Below are 17,977 nucleotides of genomic sequence, written 5' to 3'. Positions count from 1 at the left end.
GAATTAACGAAAAAAATCACGTTTACAGAGTTTTAGTGTCAGTGCATGAATAGTTATGCAATGGGGAATATTTGTGTGTGCCAGATATCTGATGTTACCAGTGAAATTTTATTTAAATCTATAGCTAGTGACGAAGTACAAGCATCTTTGTCTAAAATAATCCAGTATTTTCAGCTTCAGAATCATGAATATTGTTATTCTGGTGTCTCTATTGTCCTGTGCTTTGGGTTTTCAGCACCAAGTCTAAGACTATTCATTTACACACACAATATCAAATATCAAATTTAGCATTTTAATCAACAGTACATTTTTTGTAAATCTTTTCATGATTAGTAATCACAACATTTTTTCTTTTGTCAAATCAACTTAAATAATTTATGTAGTTCAGATAACATATAATTTTGAGTTTCTGATGATTAAATCAATCTCCTTCATTGTGTTGACTCACTTTTTCCATTTCAATAAAATTTTAAGGCAACCAGGTTACTTACTTTTTTAAGTTAAACCAACAATATTTTTTACAGTGCGTACGTATGTCTTGGAGTATCGCAGTACACTGTAAAAAAATATTGTTGGTTTAACTTAAAAAATCAAGTTACCTGGTTGCCTTAAAATTTTAAGTTCATTGAAATGGAAAAATCAAGTTAATACAATGAAGGAGATTTAAGTTGATTTGACAAAAGAAAAAATGTTGTGATTACAAATCATGAAAATATTTTTTACAGTGTAATATGGTGAGTTCAGTATCATGGTGTGTTGAGTCGTGACATGAGGCAATCGCCAAGGAGCACAACACGTGTTATACAATGTTAATTCTGGTCTGTGAACTGTATATTGACCTAACATTGACTGACCAACTTAAAATTGGTAAAAACATTTCTTAACTTAAAAAAAATGTTTGCTTGAACTATCACTTCAAGAACCAAATGCATTCGCATCTCAGTGTGAAGCCGCGGCTAAATGAACAAACTTGCCTCAGTCTCATCGGTCTCATGAGCGTCCGGTTCTTTGAGTCACGCATCTCTCTCTCTCTCTCCTCTCTGTTCTCGCATGTCTCTCTCTCTACACCCCCCCCCCAGGTGTGTGTGACGTCAGGGTTGTGGTGGGGAACGCGTGTCCCTCTGCCGGGGAGAAACACACTCCCTTCAGGCCCAGGCGCTTTTTATAGATCCTCCCTGCCAGTGAAGCTGAGGCTGCCGAGAGACGTTCGCATCGCTCTTCTCATCAGACACACACACACACACACACACACACACACACACACTGCACACGAAGAGCTTGTTGTGCTGTAGACCGGAAGCTGTTATCTGTATCTCTGTTTAGGCTGTTAGACACTCACGCTTGCTCTGAAGGGATCGAGTCACGTCTAACCCGGATCGTGTCTTAGTGCGGTTATCCAAATGCAAAAGCTGCGATTTAATTTATATATGCGTTGCATGTTTTCAGAGTGAAGAGTTTGTCACTTTAATGTTACGTTACGTTACTGTTTTTGATCAGCTGTCCATCGTAAAGCCCGCCCTGATGATTTGATTGGTTCGAGCATAGTTGCTCCACAACGGATCAAGTCCAGACCGAACTTCCCGACCTCAGATGTTGTGGCCGAGGCTAAGTGTGATTGTTGGCGGGGCTAAGTGTGACTATGGGCGGGGCTAAGTGTGACTATGGGCGGGGCTAAGTGTGACTATGGGTGGGGCTAAGTGTGACTATGGGCGGGGCTAAGTGTGATTGTGGGCGGGCCTAAGTGTGATTGTTGGCGGGGCTAAGTGTGACTATGGGTGGTGCTAAGTGTGACTATGGGCGGGGCTAAGTGTGATTGTTGGCGGGGCTAAGTGTGACTATGGGCGGGCCTAAGTGTGACTGGGTGGGGCTAAATGCGGCTGTGGGCAGGGCTAAGTCCCGCTGGCACTCCTATGTTTCATCGGAAACGCTTTACAGTAAGGTTCATTGGTTAACTATTAACATGAACAATGTTAACAAATACAACCTTTGATTTTTAATTAATAATGTATTAGTAAAAATGTTGTTCATGTTAGTTCACAATGCGTTAACTAAACAATGAACAGCTGTATTTTAATTAACTAACTATAACTAATGAACCATATTGTAAAGTGTTACCATTTCATTTATATTTCAAGTTTTGTGCCCGTCAACACTGAGTTTTTGCCAACCGTCTCCAGTCTGTTTTTATAAGCAAACTTAGTGGTGAGTTCAGAAAACCACTTTCAAACCATGAAATGTGTGAGAAACAGGTCTGTATAAAAGCACTGGTTTAAAGTGTGTGTGTTGTCTTCCTCTCACGTGTGTGTCAGCCTCTCGGATGACCTACATCGCGTCCTCAAACGCCGCGTGTGCAAGGGTTTGCTCTCTCGCTTTCCTCCTCCTCCATTTGTTTCTTTCGCTTTTCTCATCCTTGCGTTACGGCTAGAATGGCTTACCTTTTTTGGGTTTGCATACTTAAATGCAGTGAAGAAAATGCAAATGAGGTGTGTGTGTGTGTGAGAGAGAGGGATTCCTATTGAAGCTTGTCTTTTCCTTGTATGGAGCAGGAATGAGCTTTAGTTGGATTAACTTGTGTTTTATCAGATGTCCTGCTGGCTTCCCCTATACCTCACAGATCGTGTGTGTGTGTGTGTGTGTGTGTGTGATCTGAATCTATATCACTGAACTATAAGAAGTGCTGGAGCTCCAGTTGTGCAACATTGTTGTTAGATTGTTGTTAAACCTACAACGTGTATAATAACATCATTTAGTAGAGAATATGACAATGTTAAGTACTGCAGTTTATTTAATATATATATATATATATATATATATATAGAGCCCGACCGATAAAGGAATTTGAAGGCCGATACCGATACAAATATTTGTAGGTTTTAAAATCCGATATTCCGATATATCGGCCGATATTTTTATTTCAGAAACGCGTAACAAAACATTAACAGATTTCCCTAACATTAGTTATTTGTAGTTATTTATAAGTTTTAACTAAAATAATATGATCATGCATTTTAAAAAGAAACTTGTTTTTTTTATTGTCCCTACAGAACAGACAGATGATAGCTAGTTTTGACATGGTTGAAGCGGGTTTCGTCCATTTTTATTTTATTTTTGAAATATTCATTTATCGGCCGTCATAACTGCCGATACCGATAGTTTGGAAAATGCCTAATATCGGCCGATAATATCGGCCTTCCGATATATCGGTCTGGCTCTAATATAAATAAAAATCTGTAATGCAAATATATATATATATATATATATATATATATATATATATTTATTATTATTTATTTGCATTACAGATTTTAATTTTTTTTTGAGTGAATGATTCAATGACTCACTTGTTTCATTACTAGATGTATCTTGTGTTTTTTTTATCTCTTTAATGAATGATTCAATGACAAATACATTTTTTCACTTAACATTTGTCTCTTAGTGGTTAAAACAATATAATCGATAACAATCGTTATAGGTTACTTTAAAAAAGTGATTTATTGTATTTTAATCGCTGCCGTATACATCATCTTTTATATCGGAGATACACTGTTGATTTTAGTTTATGTAACACATTAATTCATATTATATATCCATATATAATTCAATGTTTGCTGTGATCGTTCTTGTCGAACGTTTAATAGACATAATCGAATTGCGATCCCGTGTGTGTGTGATCCCGTGATTTACTAGAATAAACCAACCCGATCTAGTGGCAATTTGTACAAATTTATGAGGTGGTTAATTCTTAACAATTTGTACAACCTCACTTGTGTAATTTTGGCTAATCGTCCTTTTTTATGAGTTGCCCAATTCGTATAAATTTGTACGAATGACCTACCCGTGACCCCGCCCCTAAACCTACCCATGATCCCGCCCCTAAACCTACCCCTGACCCCGCCTCTAAACCTACCCTTGACCCCGCCCCTAAACCTACCCTTGACCCCGCCCCTAAACCTACCCCTGACCCCGCCCCAAAACCTACCCTTGACCCCGCCCCTAAACCTACCCCTGACCCCGCCCCTAAACCTCTTTCCATGTATCGTCTTTTTACTGTTTTAATTAATTTTTTTACTGTGCCATTGATCTCCTTTAAATTCCTTTCATAACTGTTTTTATTTGGTGTCTATTTTCTATGCAAAGCCGTATGGATTGCTATACTTTGATTATGAAAATGGCTTTCTATGCAAAACTTTGAGCTCTCTATGTAAAGTGCCAGTGAATGAAGTGTGCTGCCGTATAAATGAACTCGCCTTGGATAAAGCGTCACAGATCAGTCTCGGCGTACTCTGTGTGATTCCGATTCAACCAAATGACCTTCAACCTTTGTTGAAATGGATGTGTGTGTCTGCACAGAGATTACCGCTGCTGTGTGTGACGGCAGGGAGGCTTGTGCAAGTGTTTGACCTGTAGTAGCCTTCTCACAGTCCGAACGAATACGATTGCACACGATAATCTCCTGTAAAACCACTTCTGAGCTGTTCAGGGATCAGCCGTTTCTCAGGACAGGAGGATGTGTGGCACGTCTTTCACGAGTCGTGATCTCAGGTTTTGCTTTTGATTTAAACATTCATTAAAACAGTCGTTGTTGGGACAGAAAGCTGGTGTTTGTCTTTCCTCATTCATTTTAGTTTCAATCGGTAATTCTGTCAAATCTGGCATTGCGATTTGTTTGCTTACTCGACCTGACATCAGTGCACATGCATTATTTAACTCTCACAAGGGTTTGCTTCACTTTTTCATGCAGCAATGATGAATAATAGCTCGTTCTGCAGCTGTTTTCAGAAGCAGTCATTTATGATGCTTGAAAGCTTCACCTGAAAAGTTAAATATAGTTACTCACCCGCAAGTTGTTCCAGATCCATGAGACTTTTGTTGATCTCAATGCAGAGCTCATCAAACATGGCAAACAAAACGTGCTTTAATAAGGTTTGTTCTTGTGCATCAACCAATCACATTTGAGCTTTCTTGACCATATATTCAGTTCAGTTCAATTTTATTTATATAGCAAGTTTAAACACAACCATAAATTGACTAACGTACTTAAAGTTCAAAATCAAAGAGATGATATACACAGACAATACAGAATAACCAACAGTAGAAAAAAGGTCAAGATATCAAAGCTTGGATTGATCATGTTATATATATATATATATATATATATATATATATATATATGAATAAAATCCTAAATAAATCTGGAGAACTCAAACTCACAGACATTTATAATGCTCCGAGAATGGACACTGCAAAACACACACACACACACACACACTGGTCTTTTAACTTAAGCAATATTTTTAATAAGGTATGGTATTAAAAAATAGTACTTAAAATTTTTTATAGTAAAAAACATAAAAACGAAATTTAAATAAATAAGAACAAAATTAAAATAAAAACGAAATTTAAATATAGAAAAACAAAATTTAAATAAAAACGAAATTTTAATAAATAAAAAACAACATTTTAATAAATAAAAAAACAAAATTTAAATAAATAAAAAACAAAATTTAAATAAATAAAAGCGAAATTTAAATAAATAATAGGCAAAATTTAAATAAATAAAAGCGAAATTTAAAAATAGAAAAGCAAAATTTAAATATAGAAAAACTAAATTTACATTAAAAAAAATTAAATTGCATTTCGTGAAATTGTAATCGATTATTTAGATTGATAATAATGGGTAAAAGGGAAAATACATTTTATTTCTATTATTCTCTTTTCTCTTTTCCACGACGTCAAAGCAACGCAGCTTAACCCAAAATACAAACTCAGGTACGCACTTCTGTCCACACACACACACACACACTCTCTCTCTGCTTTTCTGCGCTCTAGCTGGAGAACACTCCCGTTGCAGGAACACTTTTAGTAGTCCAAGAAGAAGCCAATATATTTATTAAGTAGCTATAATAAACTTATATGTTAAGTATTAGATTTCACCAGATTTAATAGTGTAGAAGTGGGATGCTAGGTGTGCAAAAACAAACAAACAAACAAGAAAACGAATATTCGAATGTCACATTTTCAAATCGAATATATACCGAATGAATATTCGAATATTCGGGTCCAGCCCTAGTAAAAACACACTAGTTTTTGTTGTTGGTTTGATTGTAAGTGGCTTGTCTTGAATCTCCACGTCAGTGCGTTGGCCCTGGGTGGGTAATAGTGTTGCGTATGCCATGCTTGACCTGTGTTTGCAGCTCTTCTGAGCCTGACTCATATGATATGCTCTCGGTGCGCATGCGGAGCGAGTGAACGCGGCGTCATCGTCTGAGCGTTATGTAAGTGTTATCCAGCTGTGGAGGGAATGCACTTCAGCTAATGCCCGTGTAATCCAGCACTGATGCTGATGCTCATGGAGATGGAGATCCTCTCTCTTCTGGCTCCAGATCCTCTTCCTGAAGCATTAGCCGATAGCAAAATACAGCCAAACATCGAGAATGTTTGCTGACGCATTGCATTGCTTTTAATGATTTCACTTAGCATGGAATTTGGCCGTGCTTTTTTATTTTTATTTAAAGAAGTTATAATGGATCATTCATAATACAAATCTCCCTGCCATATTGAAACTAATCTGGCAAAATGGGTCACTCAGTCATTCTGTGACATCACAGTAATATGAGGATATTAAGATATGACCACCTGCATTTATATTTATATCAGTGATTTGAACAGTGAAGTGTGAGCTAATTATCACAGCTCGTTCAAAATACCCTGATTACCTTGAATGATTGTGTGGAAATGGTCATGTTTATTTATGCATGAATTTTTTTGATGCATTTATTTATTGATGCACTTATTTGTGCATTGATGCATTTATGTATTTATTGATGCACTTATTTGTGCATTGATGCATTTATTGATGCACTTATTTGTGCATTTATGCATTGATGAATTTATTGATGCACGTATTTGTGCATTGATGCATTTATTTGTATTTATTGATGCACTTATTTGTGGATTTATGCATTGATGCACTTATTTGTGCATTTATGCATTGATGCATTTATGGATGCACTTATTTGCGCATTTATGCATTTTTTGTATTTATTGATGCACTTATTTTTGCATTGATGCACCTATTTGTGCATTGATGCATTTATTTGTATTTATTGAGGCACTTATTTGTGGATTTATGCATTATGCATTTATTGATGCACTTATTTGTGCATTTATGCATTTTTGTATTTATTGATGCACTTATTTGTGCATTGATGCATGTGTTTATTTACAAATGCATTTATTGACAAGTGTAAAATGCATATTTTTGCATGCATGTGTTTTATTGGGTGTCCTGTGTGGTTTCATGGTGGTTTCTTAATAGCCTAAATATGTCTTCTCTAAGTCCCGCCTTCAATAGTACTGACCAAAGCTCAGTAACTCTCCATATAATTTCCCCGGTATTCCCAGAAAAGCTTTTGTGCTTCTCTAATGTAAGATCTGTGTGATAAGAGATTTTATGTAAGTTATCCAAAATGCTGGTAAACTGTTGTTGCTGGGTCGCTTATTTGCAGTGGATATAAGCTCTATTTTCCTTTTCCAAAATTTCTAAAATAGAACTTGATTCTGTAAATGTTTTACCCTCGTTCTCAATTAAACATTAACGTTTCATATTGGATCAGGTCAGCGCAGTGTTAAAAGATTACCCACACACACTTGGGAACTGTTCTGTTCACTTACATTGATGTCATTTCAGCCCATGTGAGAATATTATCTATAATATATAAGAAAAATAATGTTTTTGTGTGTAAGAACTGTGCTCGTAAACCATGCATCAGAAGTATCAAGCGTGGCTCATTAATGGCGTTTGGTTTGTGTGTGTGTCTCAAACACACCCTGCTCCTGCCCAGGCTTGCTAAAACACACAGGGTTTCCTCGCCCTGTTCAGGCTCAGCTTGTTTTGCTGTAGGTTTGTATATTCACACAGTCTCCTGTGCTTTAGTCTCAGGCTGGGAACTACTGTGTGCGGCTGCACGATATTGAAGACAAATGCGATACGATAACGCTTACAGTGTGTAAAATAAACTTAAATGATCTTTAAAACATATATAATGTTTCACTTCTTCTTTTTGTGATGAGAAAGCATCTCCAGCTCCTGACAGTGAACATCAGTGTTTTACTGTCGCATACAAAGTGTTATTTTAACGTCAGTGTAAACTGCAGGGTTCAGGCTATCCTGGTTCATTTAACAACAGAAACTGAATAATCACGTGTAAAAATAAAACACGGCTTCGTTTTCACTGTGTGAATTAAATATGGATACTTGTTAAAGCTACAAGTGATTGTTAAAGCTTGTGATTTACTCTTATTTGTTCAGCGGAAGACAGATTCATATAGATCATATATAAATCATGGAGATGATGATCTCAGGTCTCCCACTGGCAGGGCCGTCCAATTGTCTGCACTACTTCCTGCACTTCAGCCAGCTCCTTGTGTCCTGTCTGCCATTATTGGACAAACTGATTAGTCTAGGTGTGTCTGACCTCAGTAGACACAACAACAATAATCAGGCACACCTGAATTTATCAAGTTTGTCCAATAATGGCAGACAGGAAACAAGGAGCTGGCTGAAGTTCAGGTAGTCGTGCAGTTGTGCGTAAAGCCCATTTACTTGTATTGAAATGACAGTCAAAGCGAAATGTGACCCGAGCACACAGCTGTGGAGACACGGCACTGAAATAAATAAATAAATAAAATATGTGTTTCTATATATTATTAATATAATTCATATATTTACTGTAGAATACATTATATTTATTAACAACTAAAAATAATAATGCTGTTTAATTCAGTAAGTGGCGTGCTGTATTCTGGTTTTCATTAAAAAATACAATGATTGTGAAATTGTGTGAAAATGACCATATTATTGCTTATTTTTATATATTAATTAGTAAAAATTAAAAATAAATAATGCAGTTTTATTCAGTAAGTATTCAGTCTGTATTCTGGTTTCATAAAAAAATTAAGTTGACAAATAAAATAGTTGTCTACACCTGCATTATATTATATAGTGTATATATGATATAAAAAGTAACAATTAAAAATAATAATGATGTTTAGTTCATGAAGTGCTGTATTCTGGTTTTAATAAAATAATAAATATTAACATTAGCATGTTTTATATATAATGTGTGTAAATGTAATGAATTACACTCTAAACAACGCTGGGTTGTTTTAACCCAACTTTGGGTCAAATATTTTCAAACCCAGACTTTGGGTTAAAAATGTAATTAAAAAATCTAACCCAAAGACTGAGTTTGTCCGTATTTGACCCAAAGTTGGGTTAAAACAACCCAGCATTTTTTAGACTGTACTTAATAGAGTATTACATGTAAGTAACACTTAAAATAAGGTTGCTTAATTAAATTAATAATTTTTTTTTTATCCTTACTGTAATTTTGTGTCCAGAAAGATCATAAAGCAGATGGTGGAGTTGTGTGCAGTGCATTGTGGGATTGTGTGTGTCTGTGCTGATCCAGCAGATGGGGCTGAAACATTGGTTTCCACACACACATTCTCCCTGACACTGGTTTGGTCTGTGAGTGTGTGTGTGTGTGTGTGTGTGTGGCGTTATAAAACCACTATGCACTAATTTGACTTAATTACTTCTATCCAGAATGAGTGCATATTTTAATATTGTTTGTGTTGATTTGAAAATCCCTTTAAATTCAGATTAATTCTGAGTATATTGTGAAGAAACTAAGCAAACTGTAGATGAGGCTCTACCTTTACGTGTGTGTGTGTTTGCACTACCCAAATCCTCTGTTGTTTTCCAGGGTGTGTATTTCATTAGCATGGATCTATTTTTGTAATGTGTGTCCTAGTAAACGGAGAGCGAGATGGACGTGTTTGCTGTAGAGATTGTGAGCCGATCGCTCCGTCTGACTGTGTGTGTGTTTCGATCTATAGTCGTGTTGTGCCTGAGATTTCTGCATCAAAGTCGAGCTAATCTAGCGGCCCCTAGTGTTTATGTGCTGTAGTTCACGTTCCCGTAACCAATCAGGATTCAGGAGTGACTAACACACTCTCAGATTCCCGTCTCAGTGTGTGTTTGGGATGAACTGATGCTAAAATCTGCAGTGTTTAGCTTTATAGCCGCTCTGGAGTCACACCTCTAAACCAAACCTCATCCGGTCCCGTCCCACACACATCAGCTGTGTGTGTGTGTGCTAAAGTCAGCTTTCCTTCACAAGAAGAACCAGCAGTAACACACACCAAATCATGGTTTTTACTGCTTTCCATCGAGATATTAATGTGAACTACAGCCAGTGTTGGGTCTAATGCATTACTAAATATTTCATAACTGTAATTTAATCATAAGTGTGATCTGAACAAAGTATTCGGACACTGAATGTTATGTACAATGAATTATAGTTTAAATGTGTTAAATGCAGACTGTAGTTGACCTTGAGTGTTTGTGACTCACTGGGACTACTATATGTAATTTAATAATTACTTCTGTTCTCTTTGAAATATGGTTAGTTACTGTCGAATGTATTGACAAGCATTCACGGTAAACTAATATTCTTTAATGTCATTTCTTTTGAAACTTGTATGTTATGTATTCAATATATTTGTAATTACACATTAAGATGCAATTTGCTACATTTTAAAATATATTAAGCTTAAATGTAATATCAATTAACAATACAGTTTTAATAATCGAGTACTTGTGCTTTAGTATATTAGTCAACACTTTAAAATAAGTTTACTTCTTTAAAGCACAACAAGACATTATTAAACATGATATAAAATTAACTTTTTAACTTGACATTACAAAAGTGCACTTTTTAAAAATGCATTACATAGTCATTTAAAGTCTACACACTCTAATTGCACTTAGGTTCCCTGTTATTTCTTTAAAAATATTAGATATATTTTTTTAAATATATACTTAGGGATGCATGATATATCGGTATCGGCTGATATACATAGATATTTAATGTTATCGTTATCGGCCATACATGAATAATGTATTATTTTCTTCATCCGAGAAGCTTCGGTTTTGAATTGCTTAAAATATGATTTAAATCACTTGAAAAAGTCTGTCATATCGGCTACATAAAATTATACTGGGAACAATTATGTGCGTTTGGGTCACGGCTTTTACTGATGAGACTTTTGTTTTTGTAATCAGGCTTTCAAAAATGATAAAATGTAGCTTTATCGGCCAAAATATCGGTTTTTGGCTTTCAAATATAAAGGATAATCGGTTATTGTATATCAGCGACATAAAATTATACGAAGAACCAAACGCACATAATTGTGTGTTTGTGTCCGTGCTTTTACTAATGAGACTTTTGTAATCAGGCTTTCAAAAATTATAAAATGTAGATTTATCGGCCAAAATATCGGTTTTTGGCTTTCAAATATAAAGAATAATCGGTTATCGTATATTAGCTACATAAAATTATACGAAGAACCAAACGCACATAATTGTGTGTTTGTGTCAGTGCTTTTACTAATGAGACTTTTGTAATCAGGCTTTCAAAAATGATAAAATGTAGATTTATCGGCCAAAATATCGTTTTTTGGCTTTCAAATATAAAGAATAATCGGTTATTGTATCAGCTACATAAAATTATACGAAGAACCAAACGCACATAATTGTGTGTTTGTGTCAGTGCTTTTACTAATGAGACTTTTGTAATCAAGCTTTTCAAAAATGATAAAATGTAGATTTATCGGCCAAAATATCGGTTTTTAGCTTTCAAATATAAAGAATAATCGGTAATCTTATCAGCTACATAAAATTATACGAAAAACCAAACGCACATAATTGTGTGTTTGTGTCACTGCTTTTACTAATGAGACTTTTGTAATCAGGCTTTCAAAAATGATAATGTAGATTTATCGGCCAAAATATCGGTTTTTGGCTTTCAAATATAAGAAATAATTGGTTATCGTATCGGCCAAAATGTTCATATCGGTGCATCCCTAGTATACTTTTTAATGTTAAAGTACACTACAAGAGCACATTCAGTGGAATTTAGGGCGCTTCTTTTTCACGAGGTTAAACCGTGAGATTAATAATCTTAATTTTAGTTTTTCGAGTATAATCCCTCATTCGACTGGAGGATGTTAAGGAAACCACTGCTTTGCCGACTCTCACATTTAGTCGATGACATTCTGTACTACAGTTATTTCTTTTGTCTGTTTGATTGTGTTATTATTATCTTGGAAATAACCTTCACTGTGTTTAATTGTATTGAAACATTTGCTGGACTGAAGTTTAGAAGGTGGATATCGAACTCTCTGATCAGGGAAGGGTCGAGTCTCATCTGTAAATCGCCGTACTACAGTGTGTGGCTCTCAGTTTGGGTTTTGTAAAGCATGTCAGGATTGCACGTTCCACGTGACCCTCCGGCGGGGCGTTGTGTGTTTCTGCTGTGCTGACGGACACTGGAGAGCCAGACGGTTGCATAAGCTCCTCTGATGGACTGCCAGTTTCTCTGCTGGAAACTTTCTCTTTATACAGTTTCTCAGACGAGGTTTTTAACCTCGAGAGGCACATGCCACGGTCCTGCTTTACGGGCGCTTCATTTGATTAGACCTCGGTGTGATGTCCCAGAGTGCGTTGGTGTCCGTTACACACACGCATAAGGAGAGATCGAGTTGCTTGAGTAAACCGATAAGACTCACTTTCTGTAAGAATCAGTACAGCTCCACTCTCTCATTCATTCATTCATTTGCTCTCTCATTCAGGTCTAGAGTGTCTTAAAGGAGTAGTTCACTTTTAAAAAAAACTTTTGCTGATAATTTACTCACCCCCATGTCATCCAAGATGTCCATGTCTTTCTTTCTTCAGTCGAAAAGAAATTTCAGGATTCCAGGATTTTCTCCATATAATGGACTTCAATGGGAACCAAACGGTTCAAGGTCCAAATGAGAGTTTCAGTGCAAACTGTTCAAAGGGCTTTAAACGATTCCAGACGATGAATAAGGGTCTTATTAAGGACACTTCGAGTCATGACTCGAAAAAAGATTCGTTCATTTCATTGAACAGGAGAGTCACGAACGCACATCATAGAACAGAGCAAGACGAGCATTTGAGCTTATAAAACTTAAACTTTTTTATTTATTCATTAAATGAGCGATCATTTCACTTGATAAGACCCTTATTCATCGTCTGGTGTCGTTTAAAGCCCCTTGAAGCTGCACTGAAACTCTCATTTGGACCTTGAACCGTTTGGTTCCCAATGAAGTCCATTATATGGAGAAAAATCCTGTGGATTTTTGTCCATAAAAAAATGTGTGGAAACTGAAGAATCCGGTCATACGATCTTTGATGAACAGAAAGTTCTAAATAACAGCATTTCATTTTTTTTTCCATTTCAATTATTTTCTTTAACAAACGTAATGTTGACCAATGTGCATTCACACAAAACAATGACAACATTTTGCAACATTGACACGCATACACGTCTTTACTTTGATCAATTTACTTAATAAAAGTATCAGCTCAAATAGAAAGATGGTGTTATTGTTATGGGAAAGATTTAGACTCCGAATCTGAAACAAGTGTTAAAAAAAATGCATTTTATGCAGTTATTGAACTAATATCAAAGGCAAGTAGTTTAAAGGGGAAAGGGAACAGAGATCAATGGAAGTATTACAAGATTAAATCAATGTAAAGAATGCAGATTATTGTCATGGGAAAGTTTTAGTCCGAAAAGCATTTTATGCAGTTATTGAAACATAAATAATCAGGAAGTCGTTCATCAGACGCTATCCGTCCTATACGACATGCCATTTAGTGGCGCAGGAAATTATATGCAAGTGTGTCATTTTGAAGCAGGTTTAGTTCAGTTCTTTAGTACTTTAAGTGAGTTTGATGTTTGAAGTGAAACAGGTGCAGCGCTTCGTCTCCAGACGGCACGGGTTCACTCGCAGGGACGCTGAAGGCTTGGCTGTTATTATCGAGGAAGCATGCGAACACAGGAAAGCTGTTTGTGTAAATGCGAGCGTCTGGGAAATTGCTCCAAACAATGTCTCGGCACATTCCTGCCGTTCTTTTTCATAAGGAGCCGGAAGTGGAGAAAGTACAAACTTTAACCTTGAATATTCCCACTGCACTTGGGTTATACAACAAGTTATGACAATACGACAAGTTATATAACCCACAAAGCTTACTCCAGTTGTACTTTCAGAGCAATGCTAAACAAACATCAGGTTAAACCACAAGAACTTTATTTATTTTGCCAAGTTTAAAATGCAGATTCTTAATATAACTTGGAGCTCCTTATTGTTATTTATTGGCCTTGATGGTTCCATGAAGAAACTTTGTATCGCACAAATGGTTCGGGTTCTTCAGATTATTAATATTTTTCACAAATGGTAGTTTAAGGAAGGTTTTTGGGGAAGCAAAAATTGTTGTTCAATGGCATCGCTGCAAAAAAATAAACCTTTTGGAAGCGTTAATTTTACATTCCCCCTGTAGTCAATAATTTTATCCCTTAACTCATCTTTGATCACCAAAACTACATTTAAAACATTTTTCCTTTTAAAAAAAATTCATTCACGCCTTAAAATATCTTGAATGTAACTCGACACCCTCGCCTCATTTAGTATGCGCGGTTCTATGAATATGCAAATGAGCCCCGCCTCCACTCACTCCGAGATCCACTGGTTAGCGATCACACGTTGATCTGATTGGAAGGTGGTTTGTGACGACGAAACACCAGCGTGTTTTTGAGACTGTCTTTGCAGTTTTAAGCAGAAAATACTCCACTTATGAACTTACACATGGGAAGCTATTATGCAAAATACACTTACATTGGTGTGTACACAACCATCCTACAATGATAAAAATCCACTTAGTGCTTTAAAAAAAAAAATCCCTAAAAAAAATCAAGCTCTGTCTCAGAACAACCCGTTCTCAGATTCGGGTCAATGTGACTTACTTTTGCACAAGCCCCGCCCACACATGTTGACTGACACTGCAGTATTAGCATAGCCCCGCCCCGAGTCCGCCATTGTGGTCGAAATGAACAGCGCTGAGAGTTTCTGTTTTGATGTTATCAGTTGAGATTGTCCTGACTGAGCGCGAGCTCGTGAGACTCCGCCCCCTGTGTCGGCACCTGCAGCTCATTTGCATTTAAAGGGATACACACTAAATTGGCCCATAAAAAGTGGCAATTTAAACATACTTTTAAAAATTATCTGTGGGATATCTTCACATACACACTCTGGGGACATCAGAGACGTATTTTACATCTTGTAAAAAGGGTTATAAAATAGCTTAGCCTGACTCCGCCCTCCAACGTACTTCCGCTCAATTTTTATTTTCCTTCAGTACGACGTCTGGGTTTATTCTTGAGTTTTCTCCGACCAATTTTTTACCAGTCCAATCAGCGAGCAGAGGGAGTGTCTGAGAACGATGAGGTCAAGTCAGTGATTGGTTATGGCAGATCCAATAGTTTTAAACTTATTATGAGACATAAACACACAATTGCACAAAATATAGACTTTATCTCAAAATTGCATGTTTATATCTTACAATTATGACTTATAAAGTCAGAATTGCATGATAACCGCCTACAGGGAAGTTAATGCTTGTCAATGGAGAGAGGCCAGACTCCACAAATGAAATGTGTATGAGAGTCTGGTAGGACCAGGCTAATAATAGGTGCATATTATTATATTGCATATTAATAATAAAGCATATTATAGACATATAAACAACATTAAAAGCTGGATTTTCACCACGGTTTAAGGATGTTGCTGTCCGTCAATGGTTGCATGTTAATCTACACGGTTTAGTCCTCTATATGCCCTTATCAGCGACAACAGACTAGAGAGAAACTTATCCAGAGACGACAGCCCCAAACTTCAGCTCGCTCTCGCACGGATAGGCTAGGCTCTTTATCTTCTTTATTTCTGCTATATAAGTGGGTGACGGAGCCATCGAGCGCTCTGATGGGTTTCCCAATGGCGGGATCCGAGGAAGATGCGCCGGTTGATTTGGAAAACGCTCACGGTCTTCTCTGGACGCTCTTCCACAGGTATTCTCGCATTCATTCGGTCGGCCTGCTCGTAGTGCTGTGGTTTTGCAAAACCTGATATAGAGTTCGACGTTGGCATGTTTGCAAAGGGGAACTTGACATGTTGAGGGACCAGCTCAAATATAGGCTACTAACGGTGTATTTTCACAATGCCTCTCGCATCTTTAGGGACTCGTTTTCCACAAAATTTTTATTTTCTCCTTTGAAATATAAAATAAGGTTTTTCATTTACACAAATGGGTGCTGATTAGAACCTCCAAAAAAGCAGCATAAGAGTAGTCAATATGATGGATTTTAATGTTGTTTATGTCTATGTGGTCTTTTAATACGTTTTTAGACACGCCATGTGTAAGTTCATAAGTCGACAGCATTGCTGAGTATTTCCTCCTTAAAACTGCAAAGACAATCTCAAAAACACGGTGTGAAATCGCTGGTGTTTCTGACATCACAAACAAGCTTGTAACCAATCAGATCTGAGTTAATGAGTGAGTGAGTGGAGGCGTGTCTCATTTGCATATTCATAGAACCATGAATTCTAAATGAGGCGAGGGTGTCGAGTTACATTCAAGATGTTTTAAGGCGTGAAGACCATTTTTTCAAGGAAAAACGCTTAAATATATATATATCATTTTTAGTGATCAAAGATGAGATTTAAGTGATAAAATGATTGACTACAAGGTGAAATTTAAGATTGAAAGCTTTGGCAGAGATTACGCATGATTAATGATAATAAAAATAGTGTTTTCCTTACCAAATGGTTCAGAAGTGTTAGTTCGTTCATCATATTTTTTTTTTCTTTTCTTGTGTTTGGAGGTAAAAATCACATATTAACTTATACTATGTAAAATTCAAACATCTTAAAATGTGGTTGGAATGATGTGCTTGTGAATAATTTGTCGTTTTTATCTAGTGTGGTGTTATTTTTAGGGCTGGCAAGCGATTAATCGCATCCAAAATAAAAGTTTATATATATGTGGGTGCACTGTGTATAATTATTATATATATATATATATATATATATATAAATACACACACATGCTTGTATATATTTAAGAAATATTTCCATTTATATATAATTTATATTATAAATATAAGTATTTTATATATGAATAAAAAAATGAAATCTTTAATATACATGCGTGTGTATTTATATATACAAAATAATTATACACAGTGCACCCACATATATTATGTAAACACAAACTTTTATTTTGGATGCGTTTAATCACAATTAATCATTTGAGAGATTTTCACCAGTCAACCACGTTAAAGTGTCGTCATGTTTATTTCGTGGCACAATTAAAAACATTTCAAAGAGTTTCGCTAGAAATCTTCCTGGTTTTATTCCATCCTCAAAATTCACTTAAAGCTACACTGTGTGATTTTTACCCCCATCTAGAGGTGAAAATGTATATGACCATCCAGTGAATATTAGTTTCTGTTCCTCTCAATACCGATTTCGTTTTAACTCCTACGGTGGCCAATGTAGTCCAAGATTAACATGGCTTCCAGTTCGACCCCGTCCTAGTGATGAGGTTATTTATAATTTGCAATAATTACATTTCTCAGGTAACATATAGGTTATGACATCTATGTAAACTGAATAACAGTTTTATGTTTTCATTATTTTTTTAACATCAGCTATCAGGTTCCCAGACGAATGCAAGCTAATCTTATAAAGTAACTTTTGTAGCATAGTGTACACTTATTACTTGAACGAAGTAAATATACAGTAATGAGCACATATTTTTTTGAAAGAACCAAGTGTTTTTAAGCTAAGAATAATCTAAAAAAGTTACACAGTGTAGCTTTAAACCGTGGCCGCACCTTTTCGAAGTAAAGATCCTTTGTAACTAACCGTAGATCCGAGATATTTTGGTCCCGTGAGGTAAAAAGCAGGTGCCTATCTTGCATTCCTGAAGCACTAAACTTACTAAGAAAACACTCTGCGTCTACACGTTTGCGTCACTGCTTTCGTA

General features: G+C 36.1%; 1 protein-coding gene across 2 annotated transcripts in view; it reads left to right on the top strand.

Annotated features, from left to right (window-relative positions):
• Window positions 1–17,977, top strand: part of mob2b (MOB kinase activator 2b) — a 44,049-nt gene that overhangs the window by 7,719 nt on the left and 18,353 nt on the right. Inside the window, exon 1 of one of the 2 annotated variants that reach the window (XM_039647546.2) lies at window positions 15,910–15,998. The exons of the other annotated variant lie outside the window; for it this stretch is intronic. Coding sequence (XP_039503480.2) covers window positions 15,913–15,998 — 86 coding nt within the window. The 5' untranslated portion in view covers window positions 15,910–15,912. Of the gene's footprint in view, window positions 1–15,909; window positions 15,999–17,977 lie in introns of those variants that run through there. 2 annotated transcript variants of the gene reach the window in all.

The sequence above is a fragment of the Pimephales promelas genome, chromosome 10 (genome assembly GCF_988280905.1).
Source record: "Pimephales promelas chromosome 10, fPimPro1.hap1.1, whole genome shotgun sequence".
Taxonomy (NCBI): Eukaryota; Metazoa; Chordata; class Actinopteri; order Cypriniformes; family Leuciscidae; genus Pimephales; species Pimephales promelas.
Note: the sequence above shows the minus strand (reverse complement) of the source record. Positions and strands in the feature narration are given on the sequence as shown.